The 13228-nt window shown below is 41.1% G+C and overlaps 1 protein-coding gene across 1 annotated transcript in view; it reads right to left on the minus strand.

The window, feature by feature from the left end:
* HMCN1 (hemicentin 1) overlaps window positions 1-13228 on the minus strand; it is a 286027-nt gene that overhangs the window by 78023 nt on the left and 194776 nt on the right. The window contains exons 52-57 of the mRNA XM_060233046.1: window positions 9182-9327; window positions 7558-7708; window positions 6654-6857; window positions 5395-5508; window positions 2269-2456; window positions 1215-1311 (exon numbers count right to left, since the gene is read on the minus strand). Coding sequence (XP_060089029.1) covers window positions 1215-1311; window positions 2269-2456; window positions 5395-5508; window positions 6654-6857; window positions 7558-7708; window positions 9182-9327 — 900 coding nt within the window. The remainder of the gene's footprint in view (window positions 1-1214; window positions 1312-2268; window positions 2457-5394; window positions 5509-6653; window positions 6858-7557; window positions 7709-9181; window positions 9328-13228) is intronic.

Raw genomic sequence — 13228 nt, forward strand, 5'->3', positions numbered from 1 at the left:
CCAGATCATATGTTTACAATCAAACCACTATACCATTCTGGATTGTGAAGAGAGACTGATATATGATGGTAGGCATAATTGTAGGAGTGGACAGAGGAACAGAGGTTCATTTAGGAGTCATCAGTAAATATGTGGTGTCAAGAGCCATGAAATTTGATGAAGTCACCCAAAGAGACAGTATAGATAGAGAACAGTGGAAACAAAACTGGAAGGGTCTTCTTAAAAACATTAGAAATGCTTTGCAATTTATCAGACAAAAGTTCACTCCTCTTTCTTTCCCAAGGGACTTTGCCTTCATTCATCCACTAATTATTTAATTCCAGGAAAGCAGCTGCTGGTTTTTTTTAAAAAAAATAATAGTATAAAACAGCAAGAAATATTTCATTTTTTGGCAGTGAAGGAAAATAATTCATGATGGTGAATGACAGTGTTATTCACATCAGGACCACAAGCTGGGTGGCCTGTCTTGTGAAGATCTCCTGCACTACGATTCCAAGGGAAGTCCCAGCCAAGGATTAATTTCCTACATAAATAATTATTTAAGGGAGAGATGGAGCTGACTTAAAAGCACTGTTTAATTTGAAATTATACACAAGCCTTTAAAAAACATGGTTCACAGTTATTAAATACTACAGGACAAAGTAACAGTTACAGTAACTGAGCAGGTGGGTTTCTAAGCTTCCCCCCCCCCCATATCCTTCCTTCCTTCCTTCCTTCCTTCCTTCCTTCCTTCCTTCCTTCCTTCCTTCCTTCCTTCCTTCCTTCCTTCCTTCCTTCCTTCCTTCCTTCCTTCCTTCCTTCCTTCCTTCCTTCCTCCCTCCCTCCCTCTCTTCCTTCCTTCCTTCCTTCCTTCCTTCCTTCCTTCCTTCCTTCCTTCCTTCCTTCCTTCCTTCCTTCCTTCCTTCCTTCCTTCCTCTGCAGAGGCTTGGCATGTGTCATAGTGTTTTAGAAGCTGAATAGGCAACTGTGGAGGGACGTTCCAGAACTATCTGTTGAAACTGGGAGCTGTCTCTTATTGCGGGATCTAGCCTTGGATTGTGGCAGTAGGTGTTTTGTATGCTTGTAAACACAAATACAGCACATTACAGAACATTTTGTTGTGGGTTCTCTCTTGTTAAAGTATATATTTTCTTTTTTGTAAACAGGAATCTTTGTATTAAACAGTTCCTTATTTGAACATAACCAATGTACATCTTAGAAAACAGCAATCTTACCATGAACATTAAGGTTAAAATATTTTTTGGCACTTCCTGCTGTGTTCTCCACAACACAGACATACCTGCCTGTATCTGTTATTTGGGAACTGAGGATCTAGAAAGAAGAAGATAAAAGTTATTAAAGTGACATATCTGTATTAAATAAATAATGGGATATTAAGCAAATATGCATGTGTGCACACCTGTTAAATATTCAAAACAACCACATGGCTATTATTCTCCTTGTGACAGCAAATACCTGTTAAGTGGTTATCTGCATTTGCCATTATTTTTAGGGATGTAGATCCCATATTCTGTGTTAGCTGTTATGTCTATGGTAGCAGGAGTGATCTAATAGGGATGAACACAGACTATGCATTCACAAGGTCACTCCATCTCTAACAGAATATAACTGTACTTGGTAATTATTACAGCAGTGCCTCCACTGAGTCCCTGCCCCCTTCATCTTGGCACCGACCTGCATTGCTCCATGCTTTGCAGTTCAACTATGTTAACAAATCTCTATCCAACACAGAACAAAAGACAAGAGATTGAAGAACCACATCATGACTCAGTTGCATGGTCTTCTGAAAAATTATGAGAGGGAAGGGCCTTATGCAAGAAAGTCATTCAGATCACTCATCAAGGATCCCAATAATTAAATCAGTGGTCCTGTTGCCAAAACTGACTCTTATTATGACTATGTTCAGTTATTTTAAACAGGGTCTAATGCCTATATCTGGGCCTGCTATCTTCCTTCTGCCACTGGCCTGAGTAGCCCAGACTAGCCTAAACTTATTAATTTGCAGAAGCTAAGCAGGGTTGGCCATGATCAGTATGTGTATGGGAAACCACTAATCACCTCTGTTCATCTCTTGTTTTAAAACTCCACAAACATTAACTTGAGTTAGTTGCAACTTGATGGTACTTAATTGTTATTTATTATCTTATTTCTGTTTGCCATATTGTTTCTATGATTGGATTTTGACTCTGTGTATTCCCTTCTCAACCATTTGCAATTTGTCTTATTTGGACTCATGAACTGTCTCCTCCTCAGCAATTCACACATTACCTGAAGTGTTCTTCCACCAGCTAAGAACTTGTGTTGGGAATCTTCTACTAAGAGCTCTCCATCTTTCTGCCAGGTTATGCTTGGAGTAGGGCTGCCATTTGCTATACATTCCAGAACTGCCATCTTGCTTACAAGGACAGTCACCTCTTCAGGCATATCACCACTGGCTCCATTAATGGATGGTGGCACTGGAGAATGCAAAATTACAGGGAAAATCTCTTCAGTGTTTTCTACTCTACAAAGTTTCTGAATGAGCAAAATCTAAGGCAAATATTTTCAGACATGGAAGCTCCTTGCAAATGTTCAAGCTAAAATATCACTCTCCTGTACAAAAAGCATTTACCTAAATGGAATACACAGTTTCTTCCATGGAAAGAGAGAGCTATTAGATAGTGCAGGAGGATTTGGAGAAAAGGAAAAATCTCAGGGAATCTCTCTGGATTCTGCAAGTGAGAAGTCTGAAGAAAATATATTCAGACCCTAGTCCAGAATACAATCCATAATAGAACCATCAAATATAGAAATCTGTTATTTCTTAGAAGGAACATCATTGGGGAAGCTTCTCATGATGTTCCACACAAATAAATCACTGCATTCCTAGCAGTACTGTATGAATTAATGTATGGCAGAATTCTAGAATTAGATGGGCCTCAAATATGGGGCAATTTGGTCTAGTAGTACAAGACCTGCTACACCTAAATATATCTTGATACCGCCTGTATGCTATTTTTAAAACTTTCAAGAAAGGATATTATATAGCTCCTCTAAGGAGCTTGCCATACTGTTCAAATTATTTTTATTACCACTATAAATACAGAATTCTTCAGGGCCCTTCCAGGTGGCCTAAAATATCATAGTTTGTTGTTACCAGTAACACTATTAACTTAAATAAGGGTATGCTGGATGCTGCCCAATATTTTAAATAGACAGGCCCGTTGCCATATTGGCTTAATGGTTTATAAGCATGAAACTAGTGCTAACCAATACTCCCTCTAAACTGTGAAGTCTTGTGAGCAAAAATGCTACTTGGTGAACTACTGGCATTAAAGTTGTGAGCTACTGCATAAATCAGTTTGCTCTGGGGGCATTTTTCCTGCACTAAGATGAAAATGTACAAGCCATAGGCTAAAAAACCATGAGCTAGCTCACACTAACTCAGCTTGGAGGAAACACTGGTGTTAACACTTAACCTTGTGTATACTTAGAGAAATAAATAACAGGAGTGGAATAAAGGGCTGGATCCTTGCTGCTCAAGTGTGAGCCATCACTGCCCTGCCCTCACTTACTCAGCTCTGAAGTGTTGAATTTTCTCACTGAAACCACAAGTACTGATAAAAGCTACAGATCTTTAAATAATAGGAGTAAATAATAAACTTTGAATTGTTGAATGAATGCTATCGCTGAGCAATATGTACAGAAAGTAGGAACAATTACATACAATTATATATATATATATATATATATATATCTTTTAACACTCTGCTTCTAAAAACCACCTTACATAATGCAATTGTATGAATCCAATTAAGCCACAGATTTTTTAAAAAAAGATGTATTTGACAATGACTCTTTCACATGAATGTATTAAGGATTACAGTTTATAATACAGAAATACAATTTAATAGGATGTAATCTGAAGCCTGCAGTGATTAATATTAATTTATAATTTCAAATACTGATGACTTTCAGTTAGTGGTGTGCACTTCAAAAATTCATTTTAATTTAGAACAGGATTTTCGATATGCTGAAAGTTCATGTGCTGTTTCCACAGGAGTACTTTAACTTTTTTCAAAATTTGTTGTCCAATCAATTTTGGGGCTTTGGTTTTTTGGTGCATTTCTCCTCACCAGAGGCATAGGAGTGGAAAGAGGAGGAGAGAGAAAAAACACACCCCGCTCAAATATTCTTCAGTGCAGTTCCTTTAAACTTTAAAGGGGCATTATTTTCTATGGGAAGACTGGGCTTTCCATTTAAAATAATATTAATTTAAATTTGAAAAGGCTGATACATATCTTAAAATCTGGAAAGGTAGACATGGTCTCAGAAGCTAGGGATACTACCCATCTATATATAAAACAAGTGTCCTGAGTGAATCATCAATGCCCAGCCCAAACCCCTGGACTTGGAAACCCAAAATTCAGAGAGAGCATTCCCTCCATGTCAGGGCCCGTTCTGAAGAGATTTTTAGAAATTCCACCCTTAAGGGGATGAAAGAGGTAAAATGTGTTTTTGCAAAGGGGTAAAGCTTTGTTGTGTGCCTGCCAGCTGACTGACTGCTTGCACAGACTTCTCTGATTGGTTAGCTGTAGAGCTCTGTGTTCTGAGGTGAAAATCAGTTAACAGAGACTGCAGACATTTGAACAGGTGTCCTGATTAACTCTTCAATGTCCAGCCCAACCCCCTTGATCTAGAAACCTAAAATTTGGGAAGTGCATTCCTTCCATGGTTGGCTGGGAAGGAATAGGGCTGCCAACTCCAGGTTGGGAAATTCCTGGATATTTGAGGGGTGGAGCATGGAGAGGGTGGCTTTTCCTAAGTAGAGGCTGCGGGGGGGGTGGAGATGGAAAGCTGAAGTCAGATCGATTCCCCTACAGAAAATGGCTGCCTTGGGTGAGTGGAAAGAAATACATTTCCTTAAGAATAAAATGTTTCCAAAAAAACTGTGTATAGATTATGTTTCTACTATCTGCCATGTGCTGTTTCCACAGGAGTACTTTAACTTTTTTCAAAATTTGTTGTCCAGTCAACCAGGGGAAACTTTTTGGTCAATTAAAAGTTACTGATTAGTAAAATTAAACAATGCTAAACCAAATCTAACTGATGCTACAGCACTTTTTGCAGAGTACCACTTTTAAAAAACACATAATGGAGTGAAACCACTAAACTATATCCTTTATTTTCAGAGAATATATGGACAAAGAAGCCTAACAGGTTGAAGGGGAAATTTAAAAAAAAATCCTTTTGAGGGTTGTTTATGACTCATAATAGTAGCAGGATTAAAATTCAACAGAAATTCAGCAGAAATTCTGAAAAAATATCTCACTTTGTTCATTTTTGCCCTTTTCCCCTTATTATGCAAATAGTAATATGGGGTTTCTAATATCAAGCAAACTAAGGTAGGCTTACAAAGTACACGGACATCATACTGCATGGAATCTTCTCCAGCTTCATTTACAGCCACACATGTATAGCGTCCAGCATCTTCACTCTGAGCCCGTGGAATCTGCAAAACACGGCCTCCTGGAAGGACAGCAAAGAGGAATCAGGAAGTTTTTTCACTGAACCATTAAACATACTTCCAAGGTCAGCATCAGGAGTTAGCACCTCTGGGCACCGGCTCTTGCCCAAGAGCTTAAGGAGGGCTTGCCACCAAACCTGACCCACCATAGCACAGAATCAGACGCTATCATCCTATTGTACCATATCACAGTGGCAGAATCCCACTCTCGTGAGCCATTGTTTGTACAAGCAAATAGTAGTCCAAACCAGGAGGAGGAACTTCAGTCATTGCCACCCACTAACTTGCTCCCTCTCTCTGCATGGCAGTGGTGGCAGCTGCTCATCTCAACATTCGCCATTTGCTGGGTGAAGGAATGCTATGTCAGTATGATGCACAACAGCTCCCACTGCCTGCTTTCTGCCACCATCTGAATGAAGAATGGAGCAAATAGGTTAGGTGAGGAGATTATGGTAGTGCACTTACTGATGGCTGGCCACCAGAGGGCAACTTTCCTGGAGTAGGGGAAAATCGGGAGCGGGTTCTGCACAGCTCCCTCATCTGACTTAATGCCCACATATACACATTTCCTCTCCCCAATTTAGATAAGGAGATCTGTATTCAGAAGAAGCCCTCTGCACACACATACTTTTAAAATTCGAAACATTTGTACAGGGGTGGAATTCTAGCAGGAGCTCCTTTGCATATTAGATCACATACCCCTGATGTAGGCAATCCTCCAAGAGCTTACAAGGCTCTTTTTTGTAAGCTCTTGGAGGACTACATTGGGGTGTGTGGCCTAATATGCAAAGGAGCTCCTGCTAGAATTCCACCCCTGTTTGTATCTCACTCATTCCATGAAAAGATGTTTGAGGAAGATTACAATGGTAAGCTAAAACAAAACAAACCCCATAAAGCTAACAATAAGTGCTATGACACATGGTTGGTTTCATTTAGATGTTATATTTTCACCTCATCCCATTTTTAAAAGATAAATAACAATGTTTAATGTTTAAGGAAAATCTGGGAAAATGGCATTATAATACACTACACATTAAAATGTAAATACTTCATACAATAACATCCTGCATTCATGAGGAATGAGGGTTGCTGGTTAATCAAATGTGACCTTTAGTTATTAAGGTCCATTCCTCTGTTTAGTACAAACCTGGCAAAATCAATACTTTATCACTGGAACTCAGAGGAGAGCCATCCTTATACCATGTGAGTGCTGGAGGGGGGACAGCATTGGTCTCACAGTATAGAGAAAAAGGATTGTTCAGGATCACATCTTTTGGTTCTCCTCCTTGTCCTATACCCAGAGCATTGCCGTCTTCCCAGCCACTGGACAGTCTTTGGAAACTAGGTGGAACTGTGAGAGATAACAGAAAGACGGGCAAGATGCTTAATACCTAAATACTGCATGTGTAGAAAGTGCCACAGGCAATGCTTTCCTTTCAAACAGTTCAGGGAACCATCAAAATTTGGACATGTACATGAACCATCAAAACTTTGACATGAATAATTGTGTTAACATAGGTTCTGGTTCATCTACAGTCTAATGCAAATGCTTCTGTGGTATATGCGGAACACTGGATTGAATCTTTGAAGCCAGCAAGCCAATGATTATGAGCATTATCATAGGCTAATAATCAGTACCACGCTCATTTTAAATGTTATTTTCCCAACCAATTGGCTCACACAACTGAATTCTTCTTAGATTGCATTGAACCACACAGATATGCTCAAGTGGCTTTCTACTGCCAATGTTCCAAGACAACATGAGCATACACAGCCCTCAGCCCCCAGCAATTTGGAGGTCTGAGGAGAGGCAAGAGATCCATATGAAAAAGCTAAGATTTGTTCGCATAACGTGATTGGTCCACTTTTCTTTTTACGGGCAGCCCTTCCTTTCTAATTCCTCCCATTCTTCCCAGTACATACATCATCTTTTCCTAAAAGACAAGAGATTACCACTTAACTTATGTTGGGAGCACAAAAGATCCTGTCTTTTGGTTTCCCTTATCAATCAGGCCCAAAAGATATGCACAGAGGCACACATGCAACTGTACCTTGGATGTTGACATCAAATTCCAGCTCATCTTCTCCAGCGATATTTGAAGCCACACAACTGTAACGGCCAGTGTCTGATATCTGTGCTGCCTTTATTTGCAAGATGCGCCCACTGGCTTGGATCATTATATGATCATTTGATGTAATAGGCTGTAATGTAATGAAATAAAAACAATACATAAGCATTGCATAAAATATTCAAAAAAAAGTATCACATGCAACAAGCCTACATAACTGGTGATCCATTTGTTAAAATACAGCCATGCAGATGCATGAAACACCTTCCTTTATTCACCATTTTTGTCAGGGTGCAAAAGAAAAAGCAAGCAGCATCCATGACCAGTGGCTACATTTATCTTCTAGGAGCATGGAATAAGCCAAGAATTTTACAGTCCATTTTCTCTCCATTTCTCTCCAAACATTGAGGGTATTCTTCATGGTAGTTTGCTTGCAAATCATTAAAAAAAGAGAACATAAGAAAGCAATACAGCTATATTAATGCTCTCCTCTCCTTTGCCAAAAGAAACAAGAAATTTCCATTAATGTGCTTCTTAATACTAGGAATCTTAACTCTTGCCAAATTCTGGAAGAAGAAAAAAACTTAGAGCATCCAGTTCTCTGTTGATGGGATTTGCACTTATGTCAGAACCTACATAACTCTATCAGCCAAGAGTAATAGTCCACATGCCAATGTAAACCAGCGCAACAACAGCCGCAGAACGCATTAAGCCAGAGCGCTGACAAGGAAGAGCAAGGGGGAACATTACACAATTACAAAACATTGGTAGCCAGCATGGTGCAGTGATTAGGGCTGGGCTGGGATCTGGAAGACCCAATCTAGCCTGATCTTGCTATATCTCGGAAGCTAAGCAGGGTTGGCTCTGGCTAGTATTTTGATGGGAGACCACCAAGCAATATTGGGGTTGTGAAGCAGAGGCAGGCAACGGCAAACCACTTCTGAACGTCTCTTGCCTTGTAAAACCTACAGGGTTGTCATAAGTCACTTGTGACTTGATGGCAAAAAGAACAACAGGATCTGGGAGACCCAGGTTTGAATCCCCTCTCTGCCATGGAAACACAGACCACAGGGTTGTTATGAGGATGAAGGAAAGAATATAGAAGTCACTTTGGGTTCCCATCAGGGAGAAAAGTGAGGTATAAATGAAGTAAATCAAATAAACAAACTGTAATGGGTACCCTCCTTTACTACTGAATAGTTCTGGTGATATTATCCCAGTTTCACAGGAAGGAGACTGAACTTTCTGTGGCTAAGATCCGACATGACCTTTCCACTGACAGCAAGCACTTCTGCCTGGGGAAGAGTGGGAAGGTGATTTTCAGTTATCCCTCCTTCCTCTCCCACACACTGCAGCCCCCCCCCTCCCCGGCAATACTCATTCTTGGGGGCCTACAGGGGTACAGTTTGCGGGGGGAGGATACAAAGGATCACAGCTGGAAAGGAAGGGGGAAATCACTGTTTATGCAACTCAGCTTGACTTGCACTGCACATGATCTAAGTCTGTGTTTGTAAGACAGAAGGGAGTGAAAGCATGTGCTTATATATAGTGGACAAACTGGTTTCTTTAAAACTGCTTATTGAAATGAATGAAATATGTGACTGGCCTGTCCATCCTTGTACCATCTGATGCCAGCTGCAGGAATTGCATGAGCTTCACACTCCAGTGTAAAACTGTTGTTCACTCTGATCTTCACTTCTTTAGGAGATGGGCCCAGTCCTGATAAGTCTCCTCTATTGATGATTGGTGGGACTGCACAGAAAAAAGGGCCCAAGAACTGAAACATCTCTTTCTCACTTAGTCAACATCCACTGCATTAGCCAAGAGAATACATACATGGGAAAACAAACCAGAGCCAGGTTACTGCTCTGCACAAAAGCCCATCTCAGCAACTGGTAATTAGAAACAGGGTCAGGAACATACTTGACTTCATAACATGCTTTGTGTATGGACATTCCACAGACCTAACAGAGAAATCGGTGTGGCTAGTACAAACAGGCATTGAGTAATGTGGATTGTGTGGGTCCGGACAGAGGACACTGCACCCGGTGAAGTTACTTAATGTGAAGAACTTTATGACTGTGATCACACACACTAAATAATGCACTTTCAACCCATTTTCAGTGCACAAACTGTATTTTGCTAGTTCACACAATAAAATCCAGTTTAAAAGTGGATTGAAAGTGCATTATTTAGTGTGTGTGAACACAGCCAATGTGTGATTTCTTAGGTATGCATTAAAGTTAGAGTCCAGATTCTAGTTGGAATCAACAGGTGATTCACAGTCTAAACAAGAGGAGAAAATTAACTGGCAGAATTCATGACATACCCAGCCATCCACTTACTCTGTGAAGCAGATCTCACTAATTTCCTAACATTATATGCCACTGAGTCCTCCCTCTGTCCCTGTTTTGTTCTTGGGACTCATCAGACCCTCAGGAACAGTACAGGGGGCAATACTGAAGTCTGCAGCAGTAGGGTGAACTGGCAAATATCACTGCCTCCTCTTCCACAAATAGGCAATCTTGTTCTCTTGGAGGAACTACATGGTAGGGTACATTTCTATTTCAGTGTAAAGTAATTTTATCTTTAAATGTACCACTTGGATACACAAACACCTTAATAAATCAGGATCATAGGGTAGTCAAAGTAACTAGATTTTCTATCATTTAGCTGAGAGATATTCATCCAAGACAGGTGGGTAATCTTTATGCTGAGTTCATGGATCTCAGAGCTGCCTTCAGTTCTATTCCTAGAACTCATCTGTAGACCAAATTAAATAATTCTACAATAGACAAAAGGCTTTTATGGTTTATTTTTAAATCATATTGAGCCCTCTACATGAATATTCTATGGCCCAGAAGGTCAGCTTACCAACTATATGCAACTTGTGAAAGGAATAAAACAAGGTTGTTTATTAGCCCCCACATTGTTTAATCTCTATGCAAATGATATGGGGCCTTATATATATTTTTTAAAAATATGCCCATCATGCATCTATGTTAGCTGGTTGAGAACTACCTGTGCAACAATATGCAGGTGATACAGTCTTATTATTAAGATTTGAAATTGGCCTCCAGAAAGCAATGGCCGTTTTCCCACTTACCTTACCCCGGAGCAACGTCCCTCTTCACCGCGCTGCGTCTGCACGGATTTCGCGCAAACTGCTGCGCAGCACCAGGAAGAGCCGCGTAGTCCCGGGGCTTTTGCGTTGCAAATGTAAACCGCCAAAAAGCAGTTTACATTTGCGACCCAAAAGCCCCGGGACTACGCGGCTCTTCCTGGTGCTGCGCAGCAGTTTGCGCGAAATCCGCGCAGACGCAGCGCGGTGAAGAGGGACGTCGCTCCAGGGTAAGGTAAGTGGGAAAACGGCCAATGTTTCAATGTACTATGAACAAGAGGGGCTCTCAGTAAATTATAACAAATTGAAAATTATGGTTTTCTCCAAAGAGCTAGGCTATACCTAGAAAACATAGAACATTAAGGGTGGTAAAATTGAACAAACAGTCCAATTTAAACACTTAGAAGTGACCTTTAGTCAAAATTTATCCTGGAAATCACACCTTAAATTGACCAGAGAAACAGCCAGACCGAACTTCAATGCAGTATCAGGTTCTTTTACTCTACAGAAGGTCAATATATATTGATGGCTATTAGAGCTTTTAATGCAAAAGTAATCCCCCATTTTTTATATTGAACACCCATCTGGGTAAGCAAAGCTTCTGAATCCTTAGACAACATATTGATTCAATTTTAACATTGGATCCTGGGAGTCCCAAAATGTGTTGAAGGAACTGCACTTCGGTTGGAGTTTGCACAACGCTTTGTGAATTCAGAGCTTGATTGGCCACTTTTAAAATAAGATTGAAGGTCCTTTTTCCTAACTCATCATCTGGGGGCCTTCTATAAAGGTGGCAGCAGCAGCGAGAGCAGCGAGCAGGGAAGGGAAGGTGGCGGGGAGGCTGTGGGGCAGCTGGCAGCAGCCAGCAATTTGTGGAGGCAGGGCAGGGGCCAGGAAAGCAGCTGGGAGAGGAGTGGGAATGGGAAGGGAAGGCTGTGGGGGAGCTTGGGGGGAAGGTTGTGGGGCAGCAAGCCAGTAGCCTTCCTCCTCAAGCAGTGGCAGTGGGAGGGAAGGACATGGGGTTGGGGCCACTAAATGCCCCCTGAAAAAATGAAAGACACCCCTCCCCAATTCTTTAAATCCTGGCCATAGGGCTGGCCTCAGTTGTAGTGTGAAGGGCAGGGAATGTACTTTAATGGGGAATGCACAACCCCCTTCAGGCTGCTGAAGCCCTGCAATGCTTCAGCACAGGCATAACCCCTCCCCACCCCCCCAAAAAGCAGAAAATCAATCCACGATGTTACTGTGAACAAATGGAACCATGATAGAGAAAATGAAAAAAAAAAAGTAAGGTGAATGGATCACACAAATAGTGTGATCTTTGGAAGTGCCACAACACCCATGAAAACCTCAAATGCGGCTACAGTCTGCAAAATGCCAGTCTTTCATTTTAAATGCTTTCCTATCCAACATGGGTTCTTGAAAAGCAAAAGGCCCTATTATATACCTCCTTGAAAGAATTCTGAGGGAAAGCCAGGGCTTTTTCTGAGCAGGAACGCACAGGAATGCAGTTCCAATTGGCTTGGCATCAGGAGGTGTGGCCTAATATGCAAATGAATTCCTGGTGGGCTTTTTTGTAGAAACAGTGGTGGCATCACGGGGTGTGGCCTAAGATGCAAATGAGTTCCTGCTTGGCTTTTCAGTAAAGCATTTTCATTTTGTCATCTTCCACAGCTGATTACCCAGTACAATCCATGCTTCTATACCTGTGAACCCCTGACTGATGGATGATATCTGATTGCATAACACTGCTTGACTATCTGTGAAAAGACCAGATTGTTTTGGTCCCAGACTAATATTGGGAGGATAAAGTGACCCCATGAATTCAGAAGCTGCCAATATGCCCATCATGTTTCAAGGCTTACCTAGAAACAGTGACATAATTCAGCAGACCAAGAGTGTCACAATGTGAGTGCCGACTAGGGAATACACGGAATCTACCTCTGAGTAAACTAAAGGCCAAGTTTGATGTTACACCACACACGTAGCATGTTCCTAACTTTTTTTTAATGACAGACCTCATAGGTTGACGGGCAGAGCCAACAAACAGTGCAGGAAATAGTATAACCTTTTTCTTGGGCTGGGTTTTTTCCACTTGAAAACATGTTCTGCTAAAAGCTGCTTTTCTACCCACTGGGACAAAGATCATTTGCACTGTAAATCCAAATGCTGATGAAGAAGGATTTTGCGTGGGTACACAGATGGAAAAGAAGGAACTAGGCTGACCCTTCACAGTTTCTCCCACCAAATACATCACTTCCACAGTGATGCTTTTTAAAAGAAGAACATCATAACAGAGGTCAGAAGCAGTGTTTCCTCTAAGCTAAATTAGTGTGAGCAGGCTCACATATTTTTTAGCCTCCAGCTCACACATTTTTCTCTTAGCTCAGGAAGGATGACCCCAGAGGTCAAAAATTTATGCAGCAGCTTACAACTTTAATGTCAGTAGCTCACAACTTTAACGCCAGTAGCTCACAAAGCAGATTTTTTGCTCACAAACCTCTGCAGCTTAGAGGGAACATTGGTCAGGAA

This window comes from Heteronotia binoei, chromosome 2, assembly GCF_032191835.1.
Source record: "Heteronotia binoei isolate CCM8104 ecotype False Entrance Well chromosome 2, APGP_CSIRO_Hbin_v1, whole genome shotgun sequence".
Taxonomy (NCBI): Eukaryota; Metazoa; Chordata; class Lepidosauria; order Squamata; family Gekkonidae; genus Heteronotia; species Heteronotia binoei.